Below are 27,295 nucleotides of genomic sequence, written 5' to 3' on the forward strand. Positions count from 1 at the left end.
CCATTCCTTCATTGAAACTGTCAGCGACTTTGGGAGTCAACAAATGCTCAGAATAACATGGTGATCCAGACTTTGCTATCAGCAATTCTACATTTTTCCAGAAGGTGTGCTGTTGAGGCATATGCAGACGACAATCAATGGGACATCAATTGAAATGACAAGGGCTTCCATTCTTCAGCTATTAATCTTGCTGTTAAATAAACACTTGAAAAGTAGCAAACTTTTTGAATGAGATCTAACTGGGCTTTAACGGTGTACTAAATTCATAATTACCACTAAGCATTCTCACTCGCCCTAAAAAGCTAATTTCATATTTGTAGAATGCCAAATTTCTCCAGTATGATACAAATGTCTCAGATATTTTCGAAATAACATTTGTTTTGAAGACTGTGATATTTTAACCTTTATGCAAATCTAATTATAAACCATTTATTTTGCAGTCTAAACATTTAAATTGAAAATGAAAGCTTTTACCTTCCTGCCTTGCACTTTGGGAATATTTTAATCTAATTAACTATTTACTTTACTTGCTGACAGCATTGCTGCTGACATCCAAGAATGTCCTAAACCTGGGACCAGATTTAAACTGCTGATGAAAAAGAGGAAAACTAAAACTGGATCATTGGAGGCGGCTTTCTTCAAAGTCGGTGACAAATACTGTTGCTTTGCAACTTATTACAAAAGCCAGTCCCTATTGTATGGTAAATAATTCAACTGCCATTATCCATACGGGAAAGTAGATCAGAATTCAGTTTTGAAAATTTGAGAATAGCGAAGTTATGAAAGAACTGACAAAACAGATGAAGGCAAATTGTTCACTGCTGCAAAGGGTTAAAGTACTTAGCGGGAGGTTACAAATTTGTGTTGCCCTATTATGTATTCTCATGCATTTTCTTGTATTTTCTTGAATTTTGTTTAATTCCCTTTTCTTCCATGTACTGAATGATCTGTTGAGCTGCTTGCAGAAAAATACTTTTCACTGTACCTCGGTACATGTGACAATAAACAAATCCAATCCAATCCAACTGGTTAAAGTATCAGGCGAGAGGTTCCAAATGATTAGCACTGTTGCTTCACAGCGCCAGGGACCTGAGTTCGATCCCCGGCTTGGGCCACTGTCTGTACGGCGTCTGCATGTTCAGGTGCTCCGGTTTCTTCCCACAGTCCAAAGACGTGAGGGTTAGGTGGATTGGCCATGATAAATTGCCCTTAGTGACCAAAAATGGTTAGGAGGGGTTATTGGGTTATGGGGATAGGGTGGAAGTGAGGGCTTAAATGGGTCGGTGCAGACTCGATGGGCCAAATGGCCTCCTTCTGCACTGTATGTTCTATGTTCTTACTGGACACAAAAATTGGTGGAGTTGCGGATGGTGAAGAGGATTGTCAGAGGATACAGCAGGGTATAAACTGGTTAAAGTCTTGGGCGGAGAAATGGCAGATGGAGTTTAATCCGGACAAGTGTGTGGTAATAACATTTGGAAGGTCCAGTGCATGAAGGAATTACATGGGGCGGCACGGTGGTGCAGTGGGTTAGCCCTGCAGCCTCACGGCGCTGAGGTCCCAGGTTCGATCCCGGCTCTGGGTCACTGTCCATGTGGAGTTTGCACATTCTGCCCGTGTTTGCGTGAGTTTCATCCCCACAACCCAAAGATGTGCAGGGTAGGTGGATTGGCCACACTAAATTGCCCCTTAATTGGAAAAAATTAATTGGGTACTCTAAATTTTTTTTTTAAATTTTAAAATGAAGGAATTACACAATAAATGGTAGAACTGTTGGGCAGCACAACGATTCCCGGCTTGGGTCACTGTCTGTGCAGAGTTTGCACGTTCTCCCTGTGTTTGCATGAGTTTCCTCTGGGTGCTCCAGTTTCCTCCCACAAGTCCCGAAAGACGTGCTGTTAGGTGAATTGGACATTCTGAATTCTCCCTCAGTGTATCCGAACAGGCGCCGGAATGTAGCGACTAGGGGCTTTTTGCAGTAACTTAATTGCAGTGTTAATGTAAGCCCACCTGTGACAATAAAGATTATTATTATTATTATTGACAGGCATAGAGATCTGTGTGTGCATGTCCATCGATCACTGAAAGTGGCAATGCATGTATATAAGGTGGTCAAGAAGACATACGGCATGCTGGCCTTCATTGGTTGGGGCATTGAATATAAAAATTGGCAAGTCATGTTGCAGCTGTACAGGACCTTAGTTAGGCCTCATTTGGAATATTGTGCACAATTCTGGTCACCACACCACCAGAAGGACGTGGATGCTTTGGAGAGGGTACATGAGCAGTTTACTAGGATGTTGCCTGTATGGAGGGCATCAGCTATGAGGAGAGGTTAGATAAACTCGGTCTGTTCTCACTGGAACGACAGAGGTTGAGAGGCGACCTGATAGAGGTCTACAAGGTTATGAGTGGCATGGACAGAGTAGATAGTCAGATGCTCTTTCCTATGGTAGGAGAGTCAAGTGCTATGGGACAAAGGTTTAAAGTGAATGGGGAAAAGTTTAGAATAGATGTGCGAGGTGAGTTTTTTACACAGAGGGTGGTAAATATATGGAACGCACTCCCTGCAGAGATGGTGGGAGCAGGCATGATAGCGGCATTTAAAGGGCATCTAGATAAACACATAATTAGGGTGGGATTGGAATGATACGGACTCCCTAAGTGAATACAGTTTTAGTTTAGGAAGGTGCCAAGGTCAGCGCAGGCTTGGAGGGCCGAAGGGCCTGTTCCTGTGCTGTATTGTTCTTTGTTCTTTCTTTGCTTTTTGTTCAGAAGAATGTTTGTCATTCAAAAAATGGAGGAGTTGTGCATTCAAAGTTACCAGGAATGAGTTTTGAACATGACAACGTAAATAGTTTCATGCAACAATTAAGTTCAGTTCGAGAAAGAAGACATCGAGGAATACAATAAAGTGTGGTAGGTTGAGTTGATCTTTCAAATAAAGATGGACAAATAAAGATGCTTTACTGTTTCTTAACAGTTCTTACTTTCTAAAGTTTCTATTTTGGTGATTGGAATTTTGAGCATGGATAAAATGCTGCTCGTTCCTTTGATGAAATTATTGATTTCCAGCAGAAAAATACACGATAGGCAATTATGTGGAACTTCCTGAGATGCACTGATCTCTTTAATTTAGGTTTTCTGATAACTGTTTACCCGTTGAATTTAACAGGAGCACGAAAAGATGTCTTTAGGAAAATCTGGGTGTTTGTGGTGTTCCTGAAGACTGTGCTTTGTATTGAGTTCATCCGACCAGGATTTTTCTCAATTTTTGTTGGCCTGAAACTAAATTGGAATAGGTTTGCTCCTTGAGAAAATTTTTTTCACAACGGTGTCTTTTGGGAAAGGTGGCTGAATAAAGTAGTAATCCAATAATAGGTAAAGGTTAATGAAATGAAAATCGCTTATTGTCACGAGTGGGCTTCAATGAAGTTACTGTGAAAAGCCCCTAGTCGCCACATTCCAAATGATCCTGACCCAGGCAACAAAGTAAAGCTAGAAACTAAAAAATGATAGCAGGTCAATCAACATCGAAGGAAGATTGGAAGTTGCATGGAATCATTCCTTTTACTGTAATTTCCCAATATTTTCCACTTCTGTTTTAGGTTTATGACATTGACCATTGTTTTTTTTAACCTGTCCTCAGACAAGGTTACCCGCCTATTAATTCTGCCAGTGATTTGGCTGAGTGAATAAACTTTGCCTTTGAATTAAAGCCCACCCAGTTTCAATTTATATATGATCTCATTGCATATAGCAAGTATTATGATTGTTGGTCCAACACTATAAAATATTGATTTGTCAGCTTGTGGCATTGTACTTACGGGAAGTTTGGCGGATCAATTGCAGATTTGATAACTCCAGCATAAATGGAAAGAATGGATAAGATGACACAGGCGAGGAACACCAGAGCAAACTTGTTGACGTATCTGACTCCTACAAAGACGACAAGAGCCATGCAGGTGAGGACACACGTTCCATACACGCGCATGTTATTCAACATGGCTGCTGCCTCCTGACTGGCTTCCTCTGCTTTGAAAACTGCCATACTGGGCAACATGTAGGTCTGTAAAAAGTACAGGGCATTATGGAATTTTTGTAGACAGTTGTAGACACCTTTGTTTCTAAATGTTTTACCCATTTAGACTTTTCTCAACATAGTTAAAATCCTGACAATTGCACAACTCAAGTTATGCTATCCTCTCATCAATCAACTCTGTGGTAGTCATACATATAATAAACTACAACATTCAGGTTAGAACGAAACACATAGTGGGTGAATGGAAGGTAATATGCCATTGTTATCATCATTCAGCAGCTGAACAATAGTATACTGTCTCTATATTTCATGCAAAAGATTTTGTTTTTAGTTTGCAGACATTAGTGCAGGGGAGACCGCTCAATGCCCTGAATCTGCTCTGCTGTTATTTTGACTGATGTTCACCTCAACTCCATTTACCTGCCTCACTTGCATATCCCTTGACACCCTTGCCAAATGAAAATTTATCAATCTCAGTCTTCAAAGTTCCAATTTTCCCAATATCCACAGGCTCCCAGAAGAATTTCAGATTTCTACTCCCCTCAGTGTGAAGAAGAAAATACAGCACACTGAGGTTGAATTTCCTGCCCCTCCATACGACTGACCAAGATCATTCCTGAGACCTTCCTGGTACGACTGGCCCCAGTATCACAACATGCAGTAGACATATTCACTGACCTATTTGTGAGACAGGTGCTATTTTTTAATGATATGTTTTAATCAGGCAGCTTCCTGATCCTTCAGGAATCAAAAAAGCTATTAAAATACAAATAATTCCGGTTTGCGAAAATTTCTCCTTTAAGTTATTTATGCAGTCAGTTCCTGAGATTTCTCTGCCTCATACAGGTTCTCATTCCTTATTCTCTTTCTTTAAAGGAAGATTTTAAAGTTTGAGAGGTTAATGCGTTTAAGTATTGTCCATAAGGTAGAACAAAGAACAAAGAACAGCACAGGAACAGGCCCTTAGGCCCTCCAAGCCTGTGCCGACCATGCTGCCCGTCTAAACTAAAATCTTTTACACTTCCTGGGTCCGTATCCCTCTATTCCCATCCTATTCATGTATTTGTCAAGATGCCCCTTAAATGTCACTATCGTCCCTGCTTCCACCACCTTCTCCAGCAGCGAGTTCCAGGCACCCACTACCCTCTGTGTAAAAAACTTGCCTCGTACATATCCTCGAAACCTTGCCCCTCGCACCTTAAACCTATGCCCCCTAGTAATTGACCCCTCTACCCTGGGAAAAAGCCTCTGACTATCCATTCTGTCTACGTCACTCATAATTTTGTAGACCTCAATCAGGTCGCCCTCAACCTCCGTTGTTCCAGTGAGACCAAACCAAGTTTATTCAACCGCTCCTCATAGCTAATGCCCTCCATATCAGGCAACATCCTGGTAAATCTCTTCTGCATCCTCTCTAAAGCCTCCACATCCTTCTGGTAGTGTGGCGACCAGAATTGAACACTATACTTCAAGTGTGGCCTAAGGTTCTATACTGCAACATGACTTGCCAATTCTTTTTTTTTTTTAATTTAGTGTACCCAATTATTTTTTCCAATTAAGGGCAATTTAGTATGGCCAAACCACCTATCCTGCACATCTTTTGGGTTGTGAGGGCGAAACCGACGCAGACACCGGGAAAATGTGCAAACTCCACACGGACAGTGACCCAGGGCTGGGATTCGAACCCGGGTCCTCAGCGCCATAAGTAACAATGCTAACCACTGTGCCACCATGCTGCCCTATGACTTGCCAATTCTTATACTCAATGCCCTGGCCAATGAATGCAAGCATGCCGTATGCCTTCTTGACTACCTTCTCCACCTGTGTTGCCCCTTTCAGTGACCTGTGGTCCTGTACACCTAGATCTCTCTGACTTTCAATACTCTTGAGGGTTCTACCATTCACTGTATATTCCCTACCTGCATTAGACCTTCCAAAATGCATTACCTCACATTTGTCCAGATTAAACTCCATCTGCCATCTCTCTGCCCAAGTCTCCAAATGATCTAAATCCTGCTGTATCCTCTGACAGTCCTCATTGCTATCTGCAATTCAACCAACCGTTGTGTTGTCTGCAAACTTACTAATCAGACCAGTTACATTTTCATCCAAATCATTTATATATACTACAAACAGCAAAGGTCCCAGCACTGATCCCTGTGGAACACCACTGGTCACAGCCCTCCAATTAGAAATGGACCCTTCCATTGCTACTCTCTGCCTTCTATGACCTAGCCAGTTCTGTATCCATCTTGCCAGCTCACCCCTGATCCCGTGTGACTTCATCTTTTGTGCCAGTCTACCATGAGGGACCTTGTCAAAGGCCTTACTGAAGTCCATATAGACAACATTCACTGCCCTACCTGCATCAATCATCTTTGTGACCTCTTCGAAAAACTCTATCAAGTTAGTGAGACACGACCTCCCCTTCACAAAACCATGCTGCCTCTCGCTAATACGTCCATTTGCTTCCAAATAGCAGTAGATCCTGTCTCGAAGAATTCTCTCCAGAAATTTCCCTACTACTGACGTAAGGCTCACCGGCTTGTAGTTCCCTGGATTATCCTTGCTACCCTTCTTAAACAAAGGAACAACATTGGCTATTCACCAGTCTTCAGATTTTCGGCGGGAGCAGTGGCCAGGTGTCTGTCGGGAAGGTAAGTTTCCCTATTTAAAAACCTACCTTGCAGGAGAAGCGGCCTTCAGATTTTCGGCGGGAGCAATGGCCAGGGGTCTGTCGGGATGGTAAGTTACCCTATTTAAAAACTTACCTTGCAGGAGAAGCGGCCTTGTTAGTACCTGTATATAAGTTGGGCGGTTGCTAAACCCGAGACACTACACTTGTAGTGTCCCCCACCCTTCCACCTCCTCTAACCTGAGGGGTTGAGTGAATATCAGGTAAGTTCTTCCTTACTATTTCTTGTTTTTATCTCGAGGGGATGACAGGGAAGGCAATGCAATGTTCCTCCTGCAGAATATTTGAGGTGAGGGACGCCGTCAGTGTCCCTGCTGATTTCAACAATGGGAAGTGCACCCATTTCCAGCTCCTCAGAAACCGTGTTAGGGAACTGGAGCTGGAGTTGGATGAACTTTGGATCATTCGGGAGGCAGAGGTGGTCATAGATAGAAGCTTCAGGGATGTAGTTACTCCTGGGAATGAAGCTAGATGGGTGACGGTGAGAGGGGCTGGGAGGAAGCAGTCAATACATGGATCCCCTGTGGTCGTTCCCCTTATTAACAAGTATACCGCTTTGGATACTGGTGGGGGGGGGGGGGGGGAGACTTACCAGGGGTAAGCCATGGGGTACAGGTCTCTGGCACAGAGTATGTCCCTGTTGCTCAGAAGGGAAGGGGGGAGAGGAGTAGAGCATTAGTCATTGGAGACTCCATAGTTAGGGGGATAGATAGGAGATTCTGTGGGAACGAGAGAGACCTCGCGGTTGGTGTGTTGCCTCCCAGGTGCCAGGGTCCACGATGTCTCGGATCGTGTTTTCGGGATCCTTAAGGGGAAGAGGGAGCAGCCCCAAGTCGTGGTCCACATAGGCACCAACGACATAGGTAGGAAAAGGGATAGGGATTTTAGGCAAGAATTCGGGGAGCTAGGGTGGAAACTTAGATCCAGAACAAACAGAGTTATTATCTCTGGGTTGTTACCCATGCCACGTACTAGTGAGATGAGGAATAGGGAGAGAGAGCAGTTGAACACGTGGCTACAGGGATTGTGCAGGATGGAGGGTTTCAGATTCCTGGACAATTGGGGCTCATTCTGGGGTAGGTGGGACCTCTACAAATAGGATGGTCTACACCTGGACCAGAGGGGTACCAATATTCTGGAGGGGAAATTTGCTAATGCTCTTTGGGAGGGTTTAAACTAATTCAGCAGGGGGTTGGGAACCTGAATTGTAGCTCTAGTATACAGGAGGTTGAGAGTAGTGAGGTCATGAGTAAGGTTTCAAAGTTGCAGGAGTGTACCGGCAGGCAGGAAGGTGGTTTAAAGTGTGTCTACTTCAACGGCAGAAGCATCCGGAATAAGGTGGGTGAACTTGCGGCATGGGTTGGTACCTGGGACTTTGATATTGTGGCCATTTTGGAGACATGGATGGAGCAGGGACAGGAATGGTTGTTGCACATTCCGGGGTTTAGATATTTCAGTAAACCCAGGGAAGGTGGTAAAAGAGGGGGAGGGGTGGCATTGTTTGTCAAGGACAGTATTACGGTGGCAGAAAGGATGTTTGATGAGGACCCGTCTACTGAGGTAGTATGAGCTGAGGTTAGAAACAGGAAGGTTAGAACTCACCCTGTTGGGAGTTTTCTATAGGCCTCCAAAAAGTTCCAGAGATGTAGAGGAAAGGATTGCAAAGATGATTCTGGATAGGAGCGAAAGTAACAGGGTAGTTGTTATGGGGGAATTTAACTTTCCAAATATTGACTGGAAACCCTATAGTTCAAGTAATTTAGATGGATCCGTTTTTGGCCAATGTGTGCAGGAGGGTTTCCTGACACAGTATGTAGAAAGGCCAACGAGAGGTGAGGCCACATTGGATTTGGTACTGGGTAATGAACCAGGATAGGTGTTAGATTTGGAGGTAGGTGAGCACTTTGGTGATAGTGACCACAATTCGGTTACGTTTATTTCAGCGATGGAAAGGGATAGGTATATACCACAGGGCAAGAGTTATAGCTAGGGCAAAGGCAATTATGATGCGATGAGGCAAGACTTAGAATGCATAGGATGGGGAGGGAAACTGCAGGGGATGGGCACAATTGAAATATGGAGCTTGTTCAAGGAACAGCTACTGCGTGTCCTTGATAAGTATGTACCTGTCAGGCAGGGAGGAAGTGGTCGAGGAAGGGAACCTTGGTTTACTAAAGTAGTTGAATCACTTGTCAAGAGGAAGAAGGAGGGTTATGTAAAGATTAGACGTGAAGGGTCAGTTAGGGTGCTCGAGAGTTACAAGTTAGCTAGGAAGGACCTAAAGAGAGAGCTAAGAAGAGCCAGGAGGGGACATGAGAAGTCTTTGGCAGGTAGGATCAAGGATAACCCTAAAGCTTTCTATAGGTATGTCAGGAATAAACAAATGACTAGGGTAAGAGTATGGCCAGTCAAGGACAGTAGTGGGAACTTGTGCGTGGAGTCCGAGGAGATAGGAGAGGTGCTAAGTGAATATTTTTTGTCAGTATTCACACAGGAAAAAGACAATGTTGTCGAGGAGAATACTGAGATACAGGCTATTAGACTAGAAGGGCTTGAGGTTCATAAGGAGGAGGTGTTAGCAATTCAGGAAAGTGTGAAAATAGATAATTCCCCTGGGCCGGATGGGATTTATCCTAGGATTCTCTGGGAAGCTATGGAAGAGACTGTTGAACCTTTGGCTTTGATCTTTATGTCATCATTGTCTACAGGAATAGTGCCAGAAGACTGGAGGATAACAAATGTTGTCCCCTTGTTCAAGAAGGGGAGTAGAGAAAACTCCGGTAACTGTAGACCAGTGAGCCTTACTTCTGTTGTGGGTAAAGTCTTGGAAAGGTTTATAAGAGATAGGATTTATAATCATCTGGAAAGGAATAATTTGATTAGCGATAGTCAACACGGTTTTGTGAAGGGTAGATCGTGCCTCACAAACCTTATTGAGTTCTTTGAGAAAGTGACCAAACAGGTGGACGAGGGTAAAGCAGTTGATGTGGTGTATATGAATTTCATTAAAGCATTTGATAAGGTTCCCCATGGTAGGTTATTGCAGAAAATACAGAGGCATGGGATTCAGGGTGATTTAGCAGTTTGGATCAGAAATTGGCTAGCTGGAAGAAGACAAAGGGTGGTGGTTGATGGAAAATGTTCAGCCTGGAGTTCAGTTACTAGTGGTGTACCACAAGGATCTGTTTTGGGGCCACTGCTGTTTGTCATTTTTATAAATGACCTGGAGGAGGGCGTAGAAGGATGGGTGAGTAAATTTGCAGATGACACTAAAGTCGGTGGAGTTGTGGACAGTGCGGAAGGATGTTGCAAGTTACAGAGGGACATAGATAAGCTGCAGAGCAGGGCTGAGAGGTGGAAAATGGAGTTTAATGCAGAAAAGTGTGAGGTGATTCATTTTGGAAGGAATAACAGGAAGACAGAGTACTGGGCTAATGGTAAGATTCTTGGTAGTGTGGATGAGCAGAGAGATCTCGGTGTCCATGTACATAGATCACTGAAAGTTGCCACCCAGGTTGATAGGGTTGTTAAGAAGGCGTACGGTGTGTTAGCTTTTATTGGTGGAGGGTTTGAGTTTCGGAGCCATGAGATCATGTTGCAGCTGTACAAAACACTGGTGCGGCCGCATTTGGAGTATTGCGTGCAGTTCTGGTTGCCGCATTATAGGAAGGATGTGGAAGCATTGGAAAGGGTGCAAAGGAGATTTACCAGGATGTTGCCTGGTATGGAGGGATGATGAGGGAAGGCTGAGGGACTTGAGGCTGTTTTCCTTGGAGAGAAGAAGGTTAAGTGATCACTTAATTGAGGCATACAAGATGATCAGAAGATTAGAGAGGGTGGACAGTGAGAGCCTTTTTCCTCGGATGGTAATGTCTAGCATGAGGGGACATAGCTTTAAATTGAGGGGAGATAGATATAGGACAGATATCAGAAGTAGGTTCTTTACTCAGAGAGTAGTAAGGGTGTGGAATGCCCTGCCTGCAACAGTAGTGGACTCGCCAACATTAAGGGCATTTAAATGGTCATTGGATAAACATATGGATGATAAGGGAATAGTGTAGATGGGGTTAAGAGTGGTTTCACTGGTCGGCGCAACATCGAGGGCCGAAGGGCCTGTACTGCACTGTAATGTTCTATGTGCTGGGACATCACCTAAAGACAGTGAGGATCCAAAGATTTCCGTCAAGGGCTCAGCAATTTCCTCTCTAGCCTCCTTCAGTATTCTTGGGTAGATCCCATCAGGCCCTGAGGACATATCTACCTTAATATTTTTCAAGATGCCCAACACCTCGTCTTTTTGGATCTCAATGTGACCCAGGCTATCTACACACCCTTCTCCAGGTTCAACATCCACCAATTCCTTCTCTTTGGTGAATACTGATGCAAAGTATTCATTTAGTACCTCGCCCATTTCCTTTGGCTCCACACATAGATTCCCTTGTCTATCCTTCAGTGGGCCAACTCTTTCCCTGGCTACCCTCTTGCTTTTTATGTACGTGTTGAAAGCCTTGGGATTTTCCTTAACCCATTTGCCATTGACTTTTTGTGACCCCTTCTAGCCCTCATGACCCCTTGCTTAAATTCCTTCCTATGTTCCTTATATTCCACACAGGCTTCGTCTGTTCCCAGCCTACTCGCCCTGACAAATGCCTCTTTTTTCTTTTTGACGAGGCCTACAATATCTCTCGTTATCCAAGGTTCCCAAAATTTGCCGTATTTATCCTTCTTCCGCACAGGAGCATGCCGGTCCTGAATTCCTTTCAACTGACATTTGAAAGCCTCCCACATGTCAGATGTTGATTTACCCTCAAACATCCGCCCCCAATCTAGGTTCTTCAGTTTCCGCCTAATATTGTTATAATTAGCCTTTCCCCAATTTAGCACATTCACCCGAGGACCACTCTTATACTTGTCCACCAGCACTTTAAAACTTACTGAATTGTGGTCACTGTTCCCGAAATGCTCCCCTACTGAAACTTCTACCACCTGGCCGGGCTCATTCCCCAATACCAGGTCCAGTACAGCCCCTTCCCTAGTTGGACTATCTACATATTGTTTTAAGAAGCCCTCCTGGATGCTCCTTCCAAACTCTGCCCTGTCTAAGCCCCTAGCACTAAGTGAGTCCCAGTCAATACTGAGGAGGTTGAAGTCTCCCATCGCAACAACCCTATTGTTTTTACTCGTTTCCAAAATCTGTCTACATGTCTGCTCCTTTATCTCCCGCTAGCTGTTTGGAGGCCTGTAGTAAACCCCCAACATTGTGACTGCACCCTTCTTATTCCTGATCTCTACCCATATAGCCTCGCTGCCCTCTGAGGTGTCCCTCCGTCGTACAGCTGTGATATTCTCCCTAACCAGTAGCGCAACTCCGCTACCCCTTTTACATCCCCCTCTATCCTACCTGAAACATCTAAATCCTGGAACGTTTAGCTGCCAATCCTGTCCTTCCCTCAACCAGGTCTCTGTAATGGTAGCAACATCATAGTTCCAAGTACTAATCCAAACTCTTAAGTTCATCTGCCTTACCCGTAATACTTCTTGCATTAAAACATATGCACTTCAGGCCACCAGATCCGCTGTTTTTAGCAACATCTTCCTGTCTACTCTTCCTCAGAGCCATACTGGCCCTATTCCCTAGTTCTCCCTCAGTGCTTTCACCTTGTGACCTATTGCTCTGGTACCCACCCCCCTGCCATACTAGGTGTCCAATAGGAATCTCACTGGACCACACATTCCATGAGGCCTTCATTCTGCAGTGATCTCTGCTGTGCCAGCTATATTTGAGGCACCATTTGGGCAAACCAAAGGGTAGTTACTGGTTGACAAGTGCAATCTGCCAACCACATGGACCTGACAACTCCTTATGTGCAAGACGCACACATGTGCGCATCATGCATACAGTGAAGGCCATGCTGCCACCCAAAATATGACACTACAGACTATCGGCTTGCTGAAACAACATTTTTGCAGTCTGAAGCACTCTACGAGAACCCTTGGCAGAGTGATCACACAATCTGTTTTTGTCTGCTGCATGCAGCACAGCGGCTTGTCACCAGCTATATGATGAGGACGAAAAAGGAGGAGAAAGAGGGAAGAAAATTAAACACAGCCCATCTCTGGCCCAGCTGTAAGTGAATAATTTATTCAAGTGCAATAACAATAACCTCAATCTCTATCTCACAGTCATCAGCAGTCCCATACCTCACCTTCCCTCTTCACTGAGCATCACAATGGCAGCTTGACCATAATACAAAAATACAATCCACATTCAATTTATAAATAAAATAATTCCATATTGTACACAAAGTCAACTAATCAATCGTTCTTATCTCTGCCTTCTGAGTGCCTTACCCTCTCTTATTGCTTTTACGCAGTTCCATGTATCCCATGGTTGTTGCATGGCCGGTGCTGACTTTCACTTGGGGAGACTGCAGATGGCCTTGCAAAAGATACTCTCAAGCAGTGTTCGGCAATGAAGGTATGGACATGAGAAGTGAGTTGGACCAAATCATTTCCGTCAAGCTCGTGATGGTTTGGGAAACAAAGATGAGATTGAATGAGCTTTTTGAAGAAGATCTGATTCTAAACTGCAGCAACCACTGTGGACAACAGCAGTCTGAGAGGCAGCAAAAAGCAAACACCCTCGTGGATTCAGTCATGGGAGAACGAATACTGTCTTCCTGAGAGAGGAAAGCAGGTTTGTGCTCCGTGGAGCCATTGCCACCTCCCTGAGGTAGCGACTTAACAATGCTGTTCATCTGTTAGAGGACAGATTGCTCACCAGCGTGACACCCTGCACCCTGTTTTGAACAAAGCTGCCTAGTTACAACCATGATGGCAACAGTTTGAGTCTGTGTGGTAGCATGTTGACTTCAGTCTGAGTTTCCGTTGCAGCACCCGCGCATCAGATGGCTTTTATTTGTGTGCAATGGAAGCTGAGACACCAGCCATAGGATGCTACATCATGACTGATCCCATACGTGTACTGATGGATTTGGCCATTGCTTTCATGCTTGAAAGTATAGGCTGCAAACTCTATGCAAAGCCATGCACCAAGTTGGTGTAGAACTCCACCACGTTCCATGCTCTGTGACATTGCATGCAGCATTTTTGGAAGGGTTGCCAATGTGCCAAGTGTTTTGTTGTGTCCATCCATTAGGCCTTCTTCTACAGCCTGCCTCATTTTAGAGCTCAACTGAGTCCTCTGCAGCCAAACTCCTGTCATTACCCTGGCTGGTGGAATGGGGGTGAGGGGAATGGGGTTGTAGTCGGAAATGGGGTGGGTGGGTGCAGTGGATTTAATGCTGTGGGCTAATATGAAGAAATGGGCGGTTTTCTATTTTAGGGATCAACAAAGCGCAAACCCCAAAGAAACAATCTTCATTTTCCTACCTATTCTTTAAAGAGATTATTTTAAAAATCCGACTGCCCACACCAAACGTTTTATGAAAATGAAAAAATGAAAATGAAAATCGCTTATTGTCACGCGTAGGCTTCAATGAAGTTACTGTGAAAAGCCCCTAGTCGCCACATTCCGGCGCCTGTCCGGGGAGGCTGATACGGGAATAGAACCGTGCTGCTGGTCTGCTTAGTCTGCTTTAAAAGCCAGCGATTTAGCCCAGTGAGCTAAATCAGCCCCTGGCATGGGCAGCATATTATCAGAATGAATTGACTTGGTAATAAGCCTAATTGACCCTTAATCATCTGTTTAAATATGTTACTGAGGCTGCTGATGTCTGTGCCTGGGAGTGGGTAGGAAGTTGGTTGGGTGGGCATGCATCGCCTGCGTAAAACTCACTACCCTCGGTGAAAACACACCTAGCCAGGGCACATTAAATGCAGCCCATTGTCATCTTCCTCACCCTGTTCTGGCTGTTTCTGCACAACGTGGTCAGATTGTGAGATTGCACATGATTCCAACACTTGTGCGGGGTGATGTGAATGTTTGAAATCTCATGAAAAAGGCTTTGTTGTATCTGCTATTACATGTGTAACTGATAGTTGTGCCAACCGTAAATGTTAATTGATGTACGTGGCTTCTGAATTGTGTTAAAAGTAAAAGCTACAAAAAATGGTTATTTCGTTATTTTGAGGTCATTCAGTAAATGTAGTTATTTTGGTTTATGGTTCGCCCATGAGGATCATAACCAGTGAACCACCCCTTATCCAGAGACTAGGACCCCCTAGTTTCAGATGCTCCAGCCAGGAGGAACAACCTCTCAGGATCTACCCTGTCATGCCCCTTCAGAATCTTATGTTTCAATGAAATCACCTCTAAACTCCAGAGAGCACAGGCCCATTTGACTCAACATCTCATCATAGGACAATCCTTGCATTTTAGTAATCAATCGTCTGAACCTTTGCTGTACCACATCCAAGGCAATTCTTCCTTAGATGAGGAGACTAAAACTATATACGGTGCTGTGTGAAAGGAGAAAGGTACAAGGGTAATCTTGTGGTGTGGCAAGTTGAGCATTGGGGAGAAAGTAAGCAGTGCATGTTGCACCATTTACAACATGTAAATCAGAAGTCAACATGGGATGAGGGAGAGGCGAGAAGGAGGATTAGGTGTGAGGATTCTGCCATCTTCGATCATTCCAGCACCTCCATTCGTCATGGTCTCAGCAAGGGTGTCTCAATAACACCCTCAAGGGTGTCTCAAGGGTGATCATTGCTCGGCACAACATCGAGTGCTGAAGGGCCTGTTCTGTGCTGTACTGTTCTATGTTCTATGTTCTAATAATGGCCACCACTGTCTCATCCATGTTTTTCCTTCACCAATTAGCTCCTGCTGACTCCTCTTGTCTTGCAAAAGAGCAGGTAGTGTGTCAATGGCCGTAGTGTTCCAGCTGTTCTTGACTTGTGGGATCTTCTGTTCCAGCTGTTCTTGGCCTGTGGGATCTTCTGGCACCCCTCCCCCACTGTGGGTGTCCTGCTGGCAGAGGGTGTGAACAACGGAAAAACCCACTGAAAGCAACGGGGCCGGAATATCCCACTGGCGGGCAATGGCGAGCTGCTTCCGCTGCCATAAAATTCGTTGCGAGGAAGGAAGCGGTTGCGAGAGCGCAAAAACCCACCCGGTATGGTATCATGTGTTTGCGTAAGGTAGCTGTTATGGTTGGGAACAGTGTTATCAAGCTGTTAATGTGAGGCTTGCAGCAGTACTAGGCATGCAAGGGCTAGGTGGAGCACATGAGTGCCAGGCATGATTCCTGATTGATAGGTAGGTAAATGATGGAGTTATGGTCATTAGCAGTGCCTCAGGCCAATGGTTCAGTTGGTGAGATATGGCATAGGGAGATGCAGTCACTGACCTTGAACACTTATGTAAAGTCACTGTGTGACATACAGGACTTCGGGGCTAACTTCCTGACATTGAACTCCATGACTATTAAGGCCTCCAGTATGGTGTTGGAAAAACTTGGAGGCCACTCTCTCCCATATTGTGCCATTCTCCTGACGATCCCAGGCCAGACTCCACTCAGATTCCTCCACATCTTGGTGAACCTTCCATCCCTGCTCAACTGTCTTTGACATTTCTGAACAATGTTTTGAATCAGAAACCTCCCAGCACCTGCTGCAGCACTTTCCCTTTACCAAGTGCAGGCTACTCTTAAATGGTGCCAGCCATGCCTGATATTGACACCCTTCCTCAGGAGTCAAGCCAATAAACAGCATTGTTAATGCTGGACAGATGAGTAAGCCCTCGTTTCATCATAAACCTGTGGGTTTAACTCCCACTTCAGAAACCTGAAGCCCATAATTCAGGCTGATGCTCCTTGCAGCACTGAGGGAGTGATGCATTTCTGGAGAAGACACAAAATGGAGGCTCCATCTGCCTACTCCTAAAACAGATAATCTGGTTACCATCCTATTGCTGATTGTGGGATCTTGCTGTGTGCAAACTGGATGCTGATTTTCCTATGTTACAAAATTGAGAATACTTTACAAAATTCCTCATTGGCGCTAGAGCACTTTGAGACATCTTGAGGTCATGAACAGCACTATAAAATTCAAATTATTTATTTCTTACTCCCTCTGGCCTTTGCTACTTGCACTCACCAGCAGGATTTCAATGGTACCCAGGATATACATAGCACCAGCATAGGTTGTTCCCAGGTAGAAACAGAGGCCCACAGCACCCCCGAATTCTGGGCCAAGTGAGCGGGAGATCATGTAATAGGCACCACCAGCTGTAGGAAACACAACAAATAAAGGAATACAAGTCAGAAATATTTGTGTTTAAATGACATATCCAATGCATTTCTTTCCTATTGAATTTATGTACAGTCAGATCAAAGATTTCCAAAGGCAGCGACAGTGGACATTTGCAATATGTATCAAATAATGGAATCAATCAAAATTTAAATCTTATGTTACGTGACACACCTATGCTGGGAAAAGTCCTCAGTTTCATCAGCGCTTGTCTCAATAACCAAACATATTGAGATAATTTACTCTTTTTACCTGCAGGAAGGGGGAAGGGGAAGATTGCCTCTGTGTGCTAAAGGTAATGAAATCATAAATCCTTGTATGAAGAATGGCTTTACTAGTTCCACATAATGAACAAGGTCTTTGCACCATGATGATAAAACACAAATGTATTCAGGCAACGTTATTCAGGTGAAGACTTTATTTTGCAGCAATTATTTAGCACTTATATAATGAACAATTATGATGCCAACTTTAGTACAAATCAGGGCTGTTTCAGGCTCAGTATAGGCTGTAAAACCCAGTTTTACACTTTCACAATCAGATGAAACATTACAATAAGGGGGGATATGAAGGGCCATAAATGAGATCGTAAGATAATTATGGCCATTTGACCCTTCTTAATTCATCCAGTTGGAATGATTTTTAATTCCCCGATTGCAGCATCCAAATTTTTACTAAAATGGTGACAGGATTTTTGCTCCAGCCATTTTGTTCAGGAATCCTGTTCCACAATGGAATTCAAGGAATGTTTTTCTGTGGAAAGCATCAATACAGTAGTAAATCAAGAGTCATCCAGACTCGAAACGTTAGCTCCCGTCTCTCTCCACAGGTGCTGTCAGACTTGCAGAGATTGTCCAGAATTTTCTGTGTTCGTTTCAGATTCCAACAACCACAGTAATTTGCTTTTATTACAGTCATATATCAAATTGTATAACATTAGTTCACATTTTTCCACTCACATTTATTTCTGTTATATTTAATGGGGCACATAAATAGCGTTGAACCAAAAGACAAATTATATTATTACATTATAAATGGGACAAGAAAAGCTGGAATTAGTCTGCAGCATTTGTGAAGAGTTAATGTTTCAGGTCAATGAACCTTCATTGGAACTGAGAAAGATTAGAGATGTAACAGGTTTTAAAGAAGGGAAAGAGGGTGGGGTGGGAGAAAGGACAAAAGTGAAGGGCTGTGATAGGGTGGAAGGCAGGAGAAATTAAATGGCAAAAGATTTGCTGGAACAAGGCTAAATACAAATGGTAGTGAACTCAGTAAAGAAAATAATTGGGTTTAGAGGAGGTGTCAATGGCAGAATCCCCGAACAATGAGATAAAAAACGAAAGCAACAAAAGAATGGAAACAAAATAGGGACAGAGCTTACGATCTGGAATTGTTGGACTCAATACAAAAGCAAAATACTGCAGATGCTGGAAATCTGAAACAAAACCAGAAAATGCTGGAAATATTCAGCACTTTAGGCAGGATCTGTGGATAGAGAAACAAAGTTACATTTCAGGTCAATGACCTTTCATCAAAACTGAGGAAATTTAGAATTTTGATAATCATAGAATCATTGAATTTACAGTGCAGAAGGAGGCCATTTGGCCCATCGAGTCTGCACCGGCTCATGGAAAGAGCACCCTATCCAAGCCCACACCTCCACCCTATCCCCATAACCCAGCAACCCCACCCAACACTGAGGGCAATTTTGGACACAGGGCAATTTAGCATAGCCAATCTACCTAACCTGCACATCTTTGTACTGTGGGAGGAAACCGGAGCACCAGGAGGAAACCCACACACACACGGGGAGAACGTGCAGACTCTGTACAGGCAGTGACCCAAGCTGGAATCGAACCTGGGACCCTGGAGCTGTGAAGCAATTGTGCGAATCACTATGCTACCGTGCTGCCCTCATCTGAGCAGGTGGAAAGGGGGAGGGGATGGGTGAAACGAAAGGAGGATAAAAGTGAAGGTTTGCAATAGATTGGAGGGAAAGAGAATTTAAATGACAGGAGGTATTCGTGAACAGCTCTTAAGCACCATCCCTCCTCCTCCACTAGGCTGAACTTTTTCTCACATTGAACGGCTTCTCGTTCAAATCCATTTGCTTCCTCCGAATAATGGTTGCCACAAGGATACGTTCTCTACCATGGGTGCTAGCTATGCCTGCCTTTTTTTTTGGAACATTCCTTGTTCCAGTCCTACTTCGGCACCCTCCTTCACCTCTTTCATCGGTACATTGATAACTGTATCAGTGCTGATTTCTGCACTCACACGGAATTAGGACATTTCATTGACTATGTTTCCCTCCCTCCTTCACTAACCTTCTACTGGCCCATCTCTGACTTTTCCCTTCCCTTCTTTGACTTCTCTGTCTCATTTCTGAGAACATTGGTGGGATTCTCAGCGAACCGGCGGGGCGGACCACTCCGGCGCCGAGGAGTGGCGTGAACCACTCCGGCGTCGGGCCGCCCCGAAGGTGCGGAATCCTCTGCACGTTCAGGGCTAGGCCGGCGCTGGTGTGTTTGGCGCTGCGCCAGCCGGCGCGGAAAGGCTTGGCACCACGCCTACCGGCGTCGAAGGGCTGGCCGGAGCGAGTTGGCGCATCCCAGCGCATGCGCAGGGGGCGCATCCCAGTGGCTGGTGCGGAGGGAAAGAGTGCCCCCACGGCACAGGCCCTCCCGTGGATCGGTGGGCCCCGATCGTGGGCCAGGCCACCGTGGGGGCATTCCCTGGGGCCAGATCTCCCCGCGCCCCCCCCCGAGGACTCTGCAGGCCGCCCGTGGAGCCAGGTACCGCCGGTAAGGACCTGTTGTGATTTACGCCGGCGGGACCCACCGAAAACGGGTGGCCAGTCGTCCCATCACGGGCCGGAGAATTGCCGGGGCTGGCGCGGTGTGATTGCCGCCCCTGCCAAAACCCCGGCACTGGAGAATTCAGCAGCCAGCGGGGGCAGGATTCACGCCTCCCCCCGATGATTCTCTGACCCGGCGGGGGGGGGTCGAAGAATCCCACCCCATGTTATTAACTAAGCCCATAAGAACGCCAAACTATTTTACACTTCCTGACATGCTGCTGTTGTAACAACCTGGGCAAATGCGCACCAGCCTCCCCGAACAGGCGTCGGAATGTGGCAACTAGGAGCTTTTCACAGTAACTTCATCTGAAGCCTACTTGTGTCAATAAGTGGTTTTCATTTCATTTTCACTTTTTCATTTCAATTCCGACCCGCGTGACCCAGAGTCACAACAAAAGTTAATTAACCAATAATTCTTATAAAAATACCTGAAGTCTTTGGCCCTTGGCAGCCCAATAATCACAGTCACCAGGGGCAGCACGGTAGCATTGTGGATAGCACAAATGCTTCACAGCGCCAGGGTCCCAGGTTCAATTCCCCGCTGGGTCACTGTGTGGAGTCTGCATGTTCTCCCCGTGTGTGCGTGGATTTCCTCCGGGTGCTCCAGTTTCCTCCCACAGTCCAAAGATGCGCAGGTTAGGTGGATTGGCCATGATAAATTGCCCTCAGGTCCAAATTGCCCCTTAGTGTTAGGTGGGGTTTCTGGGTTTTGGGGATAGGGTGGAGGTAGGGGCTTGGGTAGGGTGCTCTTTCCAAGAGCCAGTGCAGACTCGATGGGCCGAATGGCCTCCTTCTGCACTGTAAATTCTATGAAAGCCCATGTGTGTTTGTAAATCTAAACATGATTGCTGTTTATTTATAACAAGAACTGTCATGCATTACGCAGTAAATATAACTGGTAAACTATCATTAAACACCTGACTTCCACTTTAGCTGCCCCACCCTCTACTCACACACACAACACAGACAAACACAGACAAAAGCTTCAGATGGTCCATTTTCAGCAGCTTTGCTTCAGTCCCGCCTTCAGTCCAAGGCACTTACTGCGGATTTGGTCAGGTATCAATGGTTTCAGAAACAAACACTCACGGTCTGTCCAGAGAAAAGTAGATTCTTGTCTTTGTCTACAGCCTGTGATAACTTTCCTGTAGGCTAATTCATCAGTTTTTCTGTTATTTTAAGAATGCAGTACTCCCAACTTTTAGCAGCTCCCTGGAGAGAGTTATATTGCTCACACTAACTTTCTGGTGAATCACCTTATTTCTGATCAAACTTTGTTTTCAGTTCGAGGTTTGTCTTCAGGCCTCCGTTGGTTCAAGAATACAGCACGGGCTGGCTTTCTGGAGAGGTCAACCCTCACAGTAGCCTGATTTAGACCATAGAACAGTACAGCACAGAACAGGCCCTTCCGCCCTTGATGTTGTACCGAGCTTTGTCCGAAACCAAGATCAAGCTATCCCACTCCCTGTCATTGTGGTATGCTCCATGCGCCTATCCAATAACCGCTTGAAAGTTCCTAAAGTGTCCAACTCCACTATCACAGCAGGTAGTCCATTCCACACCCTAACCATTCTCTGAGTAAAGAACCTACCTCGGACATCCCTCCTATATCTCCCACCCTGAGCCTTATAGTTATGCCCGCTTGTAACAGCTACATCCACCCGAGGAAATAGTCTCTGAACGTCCACTCTATCTATCCCCCTCATCACCTTATAAACCTCTATTAAGTCGCCTCTTATCCTCCTCCGCTCCAAAGAGAAAAGCCCTAGCTCCCTCAATCTTTCCTCATAAGACCTACCCTCCAAACCAGGCAGCATCCTGGTAAATCTCCTCTGCATCCTTTCCAATGCTTCCACATCCTTCCTATAATGAGGTGACCAAAACTGCACACAATATTCCAAGTGTGGTCTCACCAGGGTCATGTACAGTTGCAGCATAACCCCATGGCTCTTAAACTCAAGCCCCCTGTTAATAAACGCTAAAACACTATAGGCCTTCTTCACAGCTCTATCCACTTGAGTGGCAACCTTCAGAGATCTGTGGACATGAACCCCAAGATCTCTCTGTTCCTCCACATTCCTCAGAACCCTGCCGTTGACCCTGTAATCCGCATTCAAATTTGTCCTACCAAAATGAATCACCTCGCACTTATCAGGGTTAAACTCCATCTGCCATTTTTCGGCCCAGCTCTGCATCCTATCAATGCCTCTTTGCAGCCTACAACAGCCCTCCACCTCATCCACTACTCCACCAATCTTGGTGTCATCAGCAAATTTACTGACCCACCCTTCCGCCCCCTCCTCCAAGTCATTGATAAAAATCACAAATAGCAGAGGACCCAGCACTGATCCCGTGGTACACCGCTGGTAACTGGTCTCCAGTCTGAAAATTTTCCATCCAGTTACTTATCCAATTGGCCAAATTTCCCTCTATCCCACACCTCCTTACTTTCTTCATGAGCCGACCATGGGGAACCTTATCAAACGCCTTACTAAAATCCATGTATACGGTTTCAACTGCTCTACCTTCATCTACACACTTAGTTACCTCCTCAAAGAATTCAATCAAATTTGTGAGGCAAGATTTACCCTCCACGAATCCGTGTTGACTATCCCGGATTAAGCTGCATCTTTGCAAATGGTCAGAAATCCTATCTTTCAGGACCTTTTCCATTAACTTACCGACCACCGAAGTAAGACTAACCGGCCTATAATTACCAGGATCATTCCTATTCCCTTTCTTGAACAGAGGAACAACATTCGCCACTCTCCAGTCCTCTAGCACTATCCCCGTGGACAGTGAGGACCCAAAGATCAAAGCCAAAGGCTCTGCAATCTCATCCCTTGCCTCCCAAAGAATCCTAGGATATATCCCATCCGGCCCAGGGGATTTGTCGACCCTAAGTATGTAAGTGCATCCTTACATACGCTTGCTTTTTCCTCTAAGGTTTTTCAAAATTGCTAATACATCCTCCCTCAGAACATCTACCTCCTCCAGCCTACCCGCCTGTATCACACTCTCGTCCTCAAAAACATGACCCCTCTGCTTGGTGAACACTGAAGAAAAGTATTCATTTAACGCCTCGCCTATCTCTTCTGACTCCATGCACAAGTTCCCACTACTGTCCTGGACCGGCCCTACCCTCACCCTGGTCATTCTTTTATTTCTCACGTAAGAGTAAAAAGCCTTGGGGTTTTCCTTGATCCGACCCACCAAGGACTTCTCATGCCCCCTCCTAGCTCTCCTAAGCCCTTTTTTTTAGCTCATTCCTTGCTACTTTGTAACCCTCAAGCAACCCAACTGAACCTTGTTTTCTCATCCTTACATACACTTGCTTTTTCCTCTTGACAAGGCATTCAACCTCTTTTGTGAACCATGGTTCCCTCACACGGCCATTTCCCCCCTACCTGACAGGGACATACCTATCAAGGACACCAATATTCGTTCCTTGAACAATTTCCACTTTTCATTTGTGCCTTTCCCTGACAGTTTCTATTCCCATTTTATGTTCCCTAATTCTTGCCTAATCGCATCATAATTACCCCTCCCCCAATTATAAACCTTGCCGTGCGTATGGCCCTATCCCTCTCCATTGCAATAGTGAAAGACACCGAATTGTGCTCACTATCTCCAAAGTGCTCTCCCACAAACAAATCTAACACTTGGCCCAGTTCATTACCCAGTACCAAATCCAATGTGGCCCCACCTCTTGTCGGTCTATCCACATATTGTGTCAGGAAACCCTCCTGCACAGACTGTACAAAAACTGCCCCATCCAAACTGTTTGACCTATAGAGGTTCCAATCAATATTTGGAAAGTTAAAGTCACCCATGACAATTACCCTGAGACCTCCACAACTATCCATAATCTGTTTTGCAATTTCTTCCTCCACTATTTGTGTCATTACTATTTGGGGGTCTATAGAAAACTCTTAACAATGTGACCACTCCTTTCCTATTTCTAACTTCAGCCCACATTACCTCGGTGGGCAGATCCCCTTCAAACTGCCTTTCTGCAGCCGTTAAACTATCCTTGATTAATAATGCTACTCCTCCACCTCTTTTACCACCTTCCCTACTCGTACTGAAACATCTATACCCCGGAACTTCCAACAAACCTTCCTGTCCCTGTTCTAACCATGTCTCCGTAATGCCCACAACATCATCGCCCCAAGTACTAATCCTCGCTCCAAGTTCACCTACCTTAATCCGGATGCTCCTTACATTGAAGTAGGCACACTTTAACCCACCTTCCTGTCTGCCGGTACACTCCTGCGACCTCGATACCCTCCTCAGTACCTCATTACTCTCAACACTGGCTTCTGGACGACAGCTCGTTTTCCCATTCCCCTGACAAATTAGTTTAAACACCCCCCTCCCCCCAAAGAGCTGTAGCAAATTTCCCTCCCAGGATATTGGTGCTCCTCTGGTTCAGGTGCAAACCGTCCTGCCTGTACAGGTCCACCTTCCCCAGAATGTGCTCCAATTATCCACGTAACTGAAACCTTCCCTCCCACACCATCCCTGCAGCCACGTGTTTATTTGTACTCTCTCCCTGTTCCTCAACTCGCTAGCACATGGCACCGCCAACAAACCAGAGATGACAACATGGTTTGTCCTGGCTCTCAGCTTCCACCCTAGCTCCATAAATTGCCGTTTGAAAATCCCATCCCTTCTCTTACCTGAAGGGTAATGTACTGTACAAAAAGTGTTACTGAAGAAAGATTTTGGATTGAGCATACTGGATTAAAACAAATGATGGAGAGAAAAGTAATCTCCAAGTTAAAATGGGTTGATACAATTAATCAATAATCTAAATGTTTCATGTGAACCACGGAGAACCCTCACTTGAGCAAATTGAGAGACATATCAGAAATACTAGTGTGCAAGTTTGAATCATTAGAACAGATGAAGATAGGAAAAGTATCAGACCTGAGGTGAAGCTGGGAGAGTCCTGACAGGGAACAGTGTAATGGTCCTTCCTGTTTATACCTTGTTTATTCCCTTATTTCCCCTTTCTTTTATTTTCGCCCTCATATTTTTGATTCATGGATGATTAATGGACATCTGACTTTAAGGCAAGCAACCTGTAGTAATTCAAACAGGAAGAATCCGTAAGGCTGTGCCGGTTTAAACAGAAGCAGCAGACTGGCCAGCATCAGTGACAGAGAGATGGGTTGGGAATGGGTTTGATTGATTGGCTGGTGGCCAATGAATTGGCTCAAAAGCCTGTGCTCTGCCCAGTAACAGGTGATGATTGAATCTGATCCCACTTAAATGCTTTTCAGAGTCCAAGGTTTGAGTTTGGTTTGGGTTTTGATTCTGGTTGAAAGAAAGCTCCAGCTAACTCTGTCCAGAAGGTTCCTCGAATAGTGTGGTGGGCAGTGGGGTGGTGTGTGGTGTGGGGAGTTGGGTGGTTGGAGGCGCAGGGACCAGGGTGGATGGTTAGTGGGGTCCGCAGCAAGAAAGCTGCCTTTCAGGCTGCGGTAATGGCAGTCCGTGCCTGGACACCGCCCCAGTCCTGTGGTGGATCACCCCTGTAACTCTGTCTGTTCTCCCGTTCCCTTCCACTCCACCGGCCCTGATAGGGCCCCTCCACCCCCAGTCTGCCCAGCCAGTGTATGGATCAGCAGCCCGCTGTCACTCCTCTCCATGTCCTACCTCCTCTCTCTCTCCCTCAGCAGCCACCACGATTTTTGAAAACATAAATTAACCGTGTATACGGGAACTCATTCCATCGATTCATGTGAGGCCTCATCCCCACTGTCTCTCTGTAGACACACAGACAAGCAATCCAGGGAGGAATGGGTGGTTAAAAGGTAAAGAAAATATTAATAAAATAAGATGGCAGCATGGTAGCACAGTGGTTAGCATAGATGCTTCACAGCTCTGGGGTCCTGGGTTTGTTTCCCGCTTGGGTCACTGTCTGTGCGGAGTCTGCACATTCTCCCCATGTCTGTGTGGGTTTACTCCGGGTGCTCCGGTTTCCTCCCACAGTCCAAAGATGTGCCGGTTAGGTGGATTGGCCATGATAAATTGCCCTTAGTGACCAAAAACAGGTTAGGAGGGGTTATTGGGTTACGGGGATGGGGTGCAAGTGAGGTCTTAAGTGGATTAGTGCAGATGTCGGTCGATGTGCCGAATAGCCTCCTTCTGCACTCTATGTTCTCATATTCTTTGGGTCACCCACGTATAGAAATTTAAGGGTGCAGTTCACCAACTTTAAAACATGTTTTGACCTTAAAATACTCTGCGTTAGGGTATTTAGTTCCAAAATATCACAACTCGTGTCCAATCTTGTCTCGGTGCATTTCGAATTCAACAGACCAATCAAACTCCCCAACTAATCTGTCTCTTCTGTTAGATGAAACATTATTTTTCTGTGATGATTTAGCATGGTTCACCAGGATAGGAATGATAATCTCTAAATAGGATTGCTGATTTAAAGTTATTCTGGACCTGCTTAATAGCTAAACTAATATTTTTATAATCCCAGAAGCCTGACTGCCAAACTGAAATTTCTCCGTCATCCTATTAATAATACATTTCTCAAATTCTGTAGTACCACCACAAAATATATCAACATGTATCATGATGATACTTGAAAGTTTCCCTTTATGAGAGTAATAGAACATTGCAAGATTTGCTTTTAGTTGAACACAGCCCTATTTCCAGCAAAACAGTTCTCAGCAAAAAATACCACACCTCATAACATCATTCAGGCCATAAATCGCTTTGTTTAGATTTCATCGTTTCTGTTGTGCATCACTTGCCTCTTTAGGTGGCTTCAGAAACCTTGGGGGTGATTAGGAGCCTGCAGTAGCCGTCCAAGGGGTCAGCAGAGCAGGTGGAAAATCCCACGAGCATCAGAAAATGCGATTTTCCGTGCCCTCGCCGGCGATGTCACGAAGTTCACGGCCTTTTATCGGATTTACATCAATTTAAATATCATTTTCAGGCCTCCCCCCGCCACATAAGCCCCTCACCAAATAATCATACCTCGCCGATGTGACGATAATGATATTTAAATTGATGTAAATCCAATAAAAGGCCGTGAACTTCATGATGCCTCCGGCAAGGGTGCCCGTCCACCCCGACTCCACAGCCCACCTCCTGGCCACCACCTGCTACTCCCCGTAGCCCTAGCAGAAGCCCCTCAGCCAGCGACGCAACTGTCAGCACACAATAGCTGGAAATTTTTTGTTACCCCTCTCTCGCCCTCGTCAGCCACGGCACTTGTTTCATGATTTTTGAAAGCACAAATGAACCTCGTCATCGGGAAATACCCACGGTGGAGGCGAAGGATTGCGGAGGCCCCATATAATACCAAGTTAGGCCTGCAATTGATATGCCAACAGCATTTACTGTATGTGCGGAGTGAAATGCATCGATGCCGCTGTCAAGTCACCGGAGAGTGGTAATTTGGCATGAACCCAGTGCCTGCGACGATTTCAATGTCAAAACTGATGCTCCCCCCTATCGC

The 27,295-nt window shown here is 45.3% G+C and overlaps 1 protein-coding gene across 4 annotated transcripts in view; it reads right to left on the reverse strand.

Annotated features, from left to right (window-relative positions):
• The window catches only part of LOC119969424 (solute carrier family 12 member 5), a 1,634,719-nt gene that overhangs the window by 197,403 nt on the left and 1,410,021 nt on the right, over window positions 1-27,295 (reverse strand). For all 4 annotated transcript variants that reach the window (XM_038803049.1, XM_038803048.1, XM_038803051.1 and 1 more), the window contains exons 6-7: window positions 16,800-16,930; window positions 3,828-4,069 (exon numbers count right to left, since the gene is read on the reverse strand). In XM_038803049.1, coding sequence (XP_038658977.1) covers window positions 3,828-4,069; window positions 16,800-16,930 — 373 coding nt within the window. The remainder of the gene's footprint in view (window positions 1-3,827; window positions 4,070-16,799; window positions 16,931-27,295) is intronic.

This window comes from Scyliorhinus canicula, chromosome 7, assembly GCF_902713615.1.
Source record: "Scyliorhinus canicula chromosome 7, sScyCan1.1, whole genome shotgun sequence".
NCBI classification, from domain to species: domain Eukaryota; kingdom Metazoa; phylum Chordata; class Chondrichthyes; order Carcharhiniformes; family Scyliorhinidae; genus Scyliorhinus; species Scyliorhinus canicula.